Source organism: Hipposideros armiger, unplaced genomic scaffold (assembly GCF_001890085.2).
Source record: "Hipposideros armiger isolate ML-2016 unplaced genomic scaffold, ASM189008v1 scaffold_1299, whole genome shotgun sequence".
Taxonomy (NCBI): domain Eukaryota; kingdom Metazoa; phylum Chordata; class Mammalia; order Chiroptera; family Hipposideridae; genus Hipposideros; species Hipposideros armiger.
Window position 1 is genome coordinate 257,586 of NW_017732649.1, and position 8,815 is coordinate 266,400.

The 8,815-nt window shown below is 35.5% G+C and overlaps 1 protein-coding gene across 1 annotated transcript in view; it reads right to left on the reverse strand.

The window, feature by feature from the left end:
• MMS22L (MMS22 like, DNA repair protein) overlaps nt 1-8,815 on the reverse strand; it is a 132,348-nt gene that overhangs the window by 109,215 nt on the left and 14,318 nt on the right. Inside the window, exons 8-10 of the mRNA XM_019633381.1 lie at nt 7,919-8,049; nt 6,026-6,139; nt 2,586-2,762 (exon numbers count right to left, since the gene is read on the reverse strand). Of these exons, the coding sequence (XP_019488926.1) occupies nt 2,586-2,762; nt 6,026-6,139; nt 7,919-8,049 (422 nt within the window). The remainder of the gene's footprint in view (nt 1-2,585; nt 2,763-6,025; nt 6,140-7,918; nt 8,050-8,815) is intronic.

Sequence of the window (8,815 nt, forward strand, 5' to 3'; positions counted from 1 at the left end):
GAACCCGTGTACGAGGTCACCCTACCAAACACCTATTCATAGGAGAACTCATTAGGAGGACCCTAACATCAAGTGTGTTTCAGCGATAAAAATAGGGTTATATTTAACCACTGGTACCTCAGGTTCTATAGCTGTAAAATGGATATATATCCTCTCACCTATTTCATAACACTTCACTAAGTAAAAAAATGAATAGTCACTGTGAGATTTTAAACAATTTGCACATGCAATATGCTGAAGCTATCACCCCTAATGAAAACTACTAACTGTAGAGCTTGGGGGTCTGTTTTAAAAAGCCATTAAGGGCCTGACGAGTGGCTCAGTTGATTAAGAGCTCACTCAAGAGTTTAAACTCTGAGCAACAGCGGTTCGATGCCTGGCCCGAGCTGAGCAGCCGCTGAGCTGCCAACAGGTGGCAGGATAGCTCAGCTTAAAAAAAAAAAAGCCATTAAGAAGTCCAGAAATATACGAAATTCTAGAGTAGTCATGAATAAAAGCTGTCTATTTTACATATACATACACATATATATTGCACATCATTATTATTTTTACCATATGAAAGGTTCCTTTTCAAATATCATGGTTCTCTTTTTTCTTACAACCTTTTACATAATTTAAAGAATTAAGATTTTCAAAAATATATGTATCTTTCAAAAAAAATCACACACGGACTGCTGAAAAATACTGAAACACATACATTAAGCTATTTTAAATACAGAAAATTCATTTAGAATCTTGATTTAGAACTAATAAAAGCAATAATCTCCTATGGAATTCTTTGTATGAAACAGAAGAGTGATTTCAGCAATGTTACTGTGGGTGTTTGTACTCGTACAATTCAACATCACAGTAGTAACAGTAATGATATATATTAATGTGGTTAGATCATCTACCACACTGGGAGTGTCTGGGGTTCAATAACAACCACTATTGAAACATATCGTAACTCACTCAAATAAGTGTTAATTCAGTTGTAGCAAGCATTAATAACCTGAAACCATGGTCCTTGAAGTAAGAGGCATTACAATATGTTTCATGTGTATCCTATCATCGACAGCTATTATTACGATAACCTCTCAATAGAAACTCAGAAGTGCTTAACTAATTACCATATTTATTTGTACTGATTTGAATCAGAAATATGTACTTGGAGGAATTAAGGTTGGAAGGGAAGAGAAATAAAAATGCTATGTCAAGACTTTAGCATTATTGGCAGATTTTTCGGAGTTCTTTTAATGTTCTAGTATTTTAATAATTCAAAGATGTGAAACATAATATTAACTCCACAAAAATACTCAGTAAGATGGATACTATAATAATGGTAATCATAACATTTATTGAGTATTTACTATATATCAGCATGGTAAGGACTTATGTACAGAAACAAGGACATACAATTCCTTCTCTGTAAGAAGCTCATTCTAACGACCTCCAGATGTATGGTAGAATTCTGCGCGTGAACTTACACAGCACTATCTGACTCTATTTTACTTTATCTTGGGATCTCCTTTTATTAAGGGGATCATTTAAAGGACCTCTTAAGGCCCTTTCCATGTCTGATACAATGTCAATACTAACTAACCCTCAGATTTCATGGATGATTTCTCAGCCAACTGTCTAATATTCCAAAGAGAGGAAAATCTGTCATAAGGAACATGCTTCATAAAGCAATAGTTCCCATGCCTAATACAGGATGAGAGCCACGAACTGCTGAAAAATAATGATTCCCAAACTACAAACCAGATTACCAAATCAGGATCCCCAGAACTGAGACCTAGAAATCTGAATTTAAAAAAAAAAACTCACAGGTAGGCCTGATGAGCAGCCAGGTTTAGGAACCACTCCCAGAAAAAAGATCAAATTTGAAAATCTAGACACAGTGGTTTTAAGATTCTCAGAGTTTATTTTATGGAACTGATGAGCTGATATAATACTGTATAGTTCATTCTGAATGTGGAAGAAATTACATACGAATAGGGCTTCCAATAAATACATCTACTGGCTGGTTTATTCATAGGGCTTTTTATATAGCACTGTAAAAAATGTTTCTAACTAAAAAGTAATATACTTGTGAAAATCTGTCATTCTATTTGAAGTCATCTTCATGGCTGTTTAATAGATTAAAATGTCTTTGTGAAAATCTCTGAGGAAGCGTTATTTTGAAAAAATAATTTTATCAAATTATTCACAAAACCTACTAATTAATTTCTGGAGAAATATGTTTTCCCTTTGGCAATCTCACATATTTTAGAACTAAAAGGAATCTTCTGAACAAGCCAATCCCATGACTGCTGGGTGAGGGAACAGAGGCCCAAGAATGTCTAAGGAATTCACGGAAGGTCACACAGCTGCTTAGAGCAGAGCCTGGACGAGATCCCAACTCTTCTACAAATTGTTTCTCCTTAAATAGACAATAAAAAGATGAAGATGTTTACAGAAAGGTCTACAGCTCCTAGATTAAGAAGCTGAATTTATCTCTGTGGATTATGATCTGATTGTTGTTGTTTCTACACACTTACTTTCTAATTTGTCTACCAAAAATATGTACTAACTGATAATATAAGTTTAAACAAATAAAATCTTACCGTTTCATTTGGTGCTCCATGACGATCAAACTGGTAAAATGATGCTACATGAGCAATAATCCACCAGCTGAAACCTAATGGATCCCTGGGCTGGATTATAGGCACAGACGGTCTTCTCTGGTCACTCGATGTTTCAAAGAGTGGTTTAAGTAGTTTATTCAACCAGTTCCAAAACGCCTATAGAAACAGAGATAATATGATTCAACTAAATTAAGACATTGATCCAATAACCTTTGATTTAGGCTTTTTCCTCCAGCTTTGTAATACACACAAAAGAGAATACAAAATATCCAAAACTTAAAGAATAATAAAAACACCCAGGTTAAACAATAAAAACAATAAATCTTGAGAATCACTCCATTATCAGTTCAGAAATCTTCCTTATTCTATTGTACAAATGCATAATACTCCATGGTTTGTTTAACCACTCTCCTGCGTATGGGCATTTAGGCAGTTTCTAATGTTATGCTCTTATAAACAATGCTGTAATAAACAGCCTGATGGTGATGCATGTGTACTGTTGAATTGTTGTGGGTATATACGGAGGGTAAACTGGAAGTGGGATTGGTAGGGTCAAGGTTATAAAAAACCCTCAGCTCATACTTTTTGAATCTTTTTGAAGGGGAGGGGCAATGGTAAGTTTTTACTTTACAGAAAACTTTTGTAACATTCTGTATGTAATGCTTAAAGGTGGCAACATGTATGTGTATATATATACACATCACATGTTTGTGGCAGCTAAAATATAATGTATACAGTTCAAAAATTCTATTATGTTGCAGGTGGTATGGCATAGGTATCTGCTGTGTCATTCATGGCACTTCGGAAATGTGAGAGTGCACATAAAATATATGTAGGCCTGTTTCTTCAAAAGGAGTAAATTATTTCAGCTATTCCTTCATTTTCTTTTTCTAACTTTCTTAAACATGCACTTTCTTACATAATCATGTGGTAGAAAAAAAACATGGGCTGTGGCATCAAATAACTGCATTTGAAACCAAGTTTCACATATTCTGACTCTGTTATTTGAACAGTTTACTTAACCTCACACTCATTCTACTTTCTGGCATATAAGAAATATCACTTGAGGAATATTAATTAGCTTTGCTTCTCCTCTGGGAAATTGAATTGAAGTCTAACTGAAGTCTACTAGATAATGAGTGTTGGTATTTTTTTAGGAAAATACTCATACAGATAATATGCAGTATTAGCTACATGTTTAGAATATTTTCTGTGACAGGAATATGTCCTTGATCAAATTAGTTTATGTTCATTTTTGGAGTTCCCACATAATTTTAGGTGCGTGTGAATTCCCAAACATTCCTGAGCCTTCCTCAGCTTCTCTAATTGCTTCTTATCCTATCCCCCTGGGAAGCAACATCCTGGTACCTTCACAAAGGTCAGCAGTAGCCCACACAACATTTGAAAATAACTTATTAACCCTGAACTGCCTCACCCCTTTGGACAATTTCCTTAGACTATTAGTCCTGTAAACACTGACCTGGCTGCAGAATATGTCTTTTTCTCAGTGGAAAAACTTTAAATCCCATTCAGTCTTCCCCTCCCTCATTCCAGGGATAGGGTGGGGGCGACCAGGGGTTAGGGAGAAGGAATTCAATATTTCTTTCTGGAAGAATGTTAGTGTGCTCACATACACATTTCTTTGTAAAAAATAAATTGTGTGCATTGTATAAATCAGTATTGTTACGTTACAAATTTTTAAAATCCTTATACGAGATAGGAAAAAAAAGCCATCTCTGCTCTCCGCAGTATGGAAAGCTCCTAAGGCCAGGTCCTACATGAGGCTTAGCCTGCCCTTAGCATTCTGTGATAGCATTAACTCCCAAGTAAATGAAACAGAGGCTGCCCAGCTCTTCCTGAAACTTTCAATTGCTTTTTATGGTTTTCTTTCTCAGCTTGTCCACATCCATCTTGGTCCCCAAGGCCACTGCAGATAGTGCAAAGAATAATTTTTAACTTGCTCCTCTGTTGTTTTAGGAGGACTTTTTGTTGTTTTGTTTCCTTTAGGTTTGGTCACTTTTTCTTAGGCTTGAGCTTTTTATTAAGGAAGTATTGCATAGTTACAGTCCCTTATGATCTCCATAAAGTAAAAGGTGGGCCCTAAATTGCTTTCCTCTAAGCTGGGGGTTAGTTCTATTCTGCCATATTGGTTAATTCATTCAGTTTTAGTGGCTGGAAGTCCAAGATCAGGGTGTCAGCATGGTCAGAGGAGGGTCCTCCTTCCAGACGGCAGACTTCTTTCTGGCTGTGTCTTCCAAGGAGGAAGTCTTTTTGAGTCATTTTAAATGATACACTGTTGCCCTGTTTTTATGTTGTTTTTGAGAAGTCTAGTGCAGGTCAAATTATTTTGCTCTTGTAAGTTATTTGGTCTTTTTGCCTGGAGGATTTGAAAACTTCCTACAGGGCTTAAAGGATTTTCTGTATGTTTGAGGTCAAAGAGTTTTAGAAGACTATGTCTCAGGATGGATTATTGGGAGTTAGTCTTTCCAGTTATCCAGAAGGCCCTTTCAAAATAACAATTTAGGTCTTCTTTTATTTCTGGAATGTTTTCTTGGATAACAGTTTTGAATGTTAGTTATATCCCATTGTTTTGTTTTCTTCTTTTGAGACTCCATTTAAAATAATGTTATTTCTTTGCCTATCTTCCATTTCAAATATTTTTTCTCTACCCCTTTATATTCCTTTACTTGATTTTTATTACCCTGGTTACCTTTCTTACCCTTATTAAATTTCCATTTGAGTTCATTCTCCTTGGGCACCTTGTAATTCAGTCAATTCTAAAATGATTTTTATTTCCATTTCTCTCCGGCATTCAGTTTACTCTTTTTATTCATTCCTGGCTTTTGGTGTATTTATTTTAACATTGGAATATCTTAGTCAAGGTGTTCTGTTTTGGGGTTTTTTGTTTGTTTGTTTGTTTTTTTAGCTGAGCCATCCTGACACCTGTTGACAGCTCAGTGGCTGCTCAGCTCGGGCCGAGACTCGAACCGCTGTTGCTCAGAGCTCAAACTCTTGAGCGAGCTCTTAACCAACTGAGCCACTCGGCCAGCCCCTTGGGGGGGGGGGTTTACAACCCCAAATGCTTGTCTGTTTAATTCAGTCTGGAGTGTTGTCTTACAATTTTCTTCTGCTTTGTACTTATTTCTGAGGAGAGGGTATCATGAGCTAAAATATATCAATTCTGTTTTCTTGAAGTAACTTTAAGAAGACTTGCTTAGTTTCCGTCTTTTCATTTTATAGATTTAGGCTACTTTAAGATTCCTAGTTCTGTGGAGCTCTCTTTTCTCAATGTACAAAAGTCCCAATTTTTTACTGGATTTCTTTTTTTTTTTTTGGTGGAGGTGGTGGTTAGCCAAAACCACTGCATAAATTCACTATAATTAATAACAATTACTAACATATCAATGTTAACAACTTACTTCGGAGAGAGACCATTTACTTCTGTGGTCTAGAAGATGAATGAGTAGAACCCACAATTCTTTAAAGCATGGACATGGGCAATGGTGACTCATTAATGCTTCAGAAGGTCTAACCTGTACAAAAGAACCAAAATGAGTTACTTATGATAGAGCAGAATTTTACATGCCATACCTCTTCCCAAATAGTTTAAAAGAACGATTTGGATAACTTAAAATTTATGTTCAGTTACATAAAATTGTTTATAAAAAAATGTACATTTCATTAACTTGTAAAACCTCCCATTTTAAAACCAAAAGCACAGATAAATTTTATTTTCAACCTTAAAAAAAAACTCTGCTTTAATCATCTAGTTCAATGGTCAGCAAGCTTTCTGTAGCTAGATAATAAATATTTGCGGCTTTGTTCATGATACAGTCTCTACACAACTACTCAACTCTGCCATTGCTGTGTAACATCAGCCATAGATAGTAAGTAAAAAAAGGTTGGCACTGTGTTCCAGTAAAGTTTTATTTACAAAAACAGGTGGTGTGTTAGGTTTAGCCTCAGGGCCATGGTTTCCTAACCTTGACCTAATCCATCAGCCACAATAAAAAGATTTCTAATAAAAAGATTAGAAAATAAATTCTGACTCACTGTAAAGCAGACTAAAAATTTTTACAAGCCAGAATAAAAAGATTAGGAGTATGTAAAGGCTAAGCAATTTTACTATTTTTAAAACAAATATATCCTTAATGGCCCTAAATAATGAAGACAATGTGGTTCATATTTGCAAACACAGCTAAACTTCTGAAATTCAAAATGCATACATTATTTCACATATATTACATATACATTTCTATTTTTTTATTTTTCAGTTATAGTTGACATTCAATATTACTATTTTATTTGCATTAGTTGGAAGAAATGATAACCTATAAATTTCCATTACTTGAAAATCAAAGTGTACCTTTAAATCTTTGCATTACACACTCTATATAAACACAATTTAGTAAAAACAAGTAATTTCCTCCACGATGCTAGGTGTTTTATGAAAACAAGCAAACAAAACCAACCTTTAAATTTGTCAACTAATTTAGTTAATTACTTATCTTTTTCATTATGCAACAGCAACACAACACATTATTACAGGGCTGGCCTTTCCTATTTGAACAGAAGTTAGATTTCCAGTCATTATATTAAACATCCTGTTTTTATTCATTTATTTTTCACAACATAAAAAAACATTTAAAAAGAAAAAGCTCTAAAACACAATTCCCAGCCTGTTTTAAAAGTTTAAATTAAATTATTTTCTGATTCAACTCCCAGAAAATAGTAAATATAAAACTGAAAGAATTGGGCTGGCCGAGTGGCGCGATGGTTAAGAACTGGTTTGGGACACCAGAGGGCCCCGGTTCGGATCCCACATATGAGGGCCAGTGACACTGCCCTCCACAGCTAATATGCTGAACAACAGCTCAACCTGGAGCTGGGCTGCCCTGAGTCGCCTGCGACGGCGTAGGCTGCAGGCCCGTGGCAGTGGGTTGCCATGGCCACTGTGTGTACCCAGCAGCCAGCGTGAGCGGCCAGCAGCCGCAGTGAGCAGCCGTCCAGAAGCCGGCGACTGATCTGCCTCGCCAGGGAAGAGCGCAATGATGGTGCCAACTTGGGCCAGTGAAGCAACATCCTCCACAACTAGACTGAAGAACAAAACGACAGCAACTTGTCTGTTCCCCTTCCCCCAATTCCCCAGCACTGTTCCCATCCCCCCAATTCCCCAATAAAAATCTTAAAAAAAAACAAAAAAACTGAAAGAATTAACCAGAATTTAGATTAAATTCTTACAGCTTAAACCACATGCATTAAGGACTATTGCCACTAAGTACCAAAACTAAAAATAAACTTTAAAGCATTACCTTGTCATACCTGTTGAGTGACAGGTGTATTAAATCACAAAGGAGATTTTCACAATGTTCTTCAAATAGGCTGACATTGGTTAAACTGTCACCTGCCAGATTCATAAACTGATGACCATACACAACTTGTTCTAAAAATGTAATAAAATTAATTTTATTTAAAACTACAGTCGATTTTACTAATTTAGAAGGAACAAAGTGACTATACACCTTTAAATTAACTTAAAACTAACATATATAGTTAAAAGCAAATTTTTTTCGCAAATGTAAGTTAAATTTTAGGGCAAATCCTGCTTTATATGAGCTCCGATAAACATCACCTAAAAAAAAAAGTCAATCCTTCCAAGTACTATTTAATAGATTTCTCTTTTCTTACATCTCTGAAAAGCAACAAAGCAACATCACTGAAAAGGAAAAAATAAGAGGGTAAACACTAGAAAATCTTCACCCATATTTCTAACCAATAAAGCCTTTTAAACATTATTCTTTTAACAAATAATGATAAATTAACCATGTGCAATTCTTTTCAGGTGTGAAATAGAGCAAAACGAGGTAACAGATACCAAAATCTGTATCTATATCAGTTAGCCCATTTGAGAGAAAATTATATATTTGTGTACATCTTTGTATGTTTGTGTGTATGTATATAAAAAGCGTACACACATATATATAGACATATATGTACTGTATTTCCCCATGTTTAAGGCGCACCCTTTTTCAAAAAATTTGGGGTCTAAAAACTGGGTGTGTCTTATACAGTGGTTGTAGTTTTTTTTTACTTGCATTTCCTGCAAGTGATGAGGCGTTGTATGAATTTTATGATGAATAAAACTTGAGTTCAGGGCTGGCCAAGTGGCACGTTGGTTAAGAGCTGGTTTGGGACGCCAGAGGGTCCCG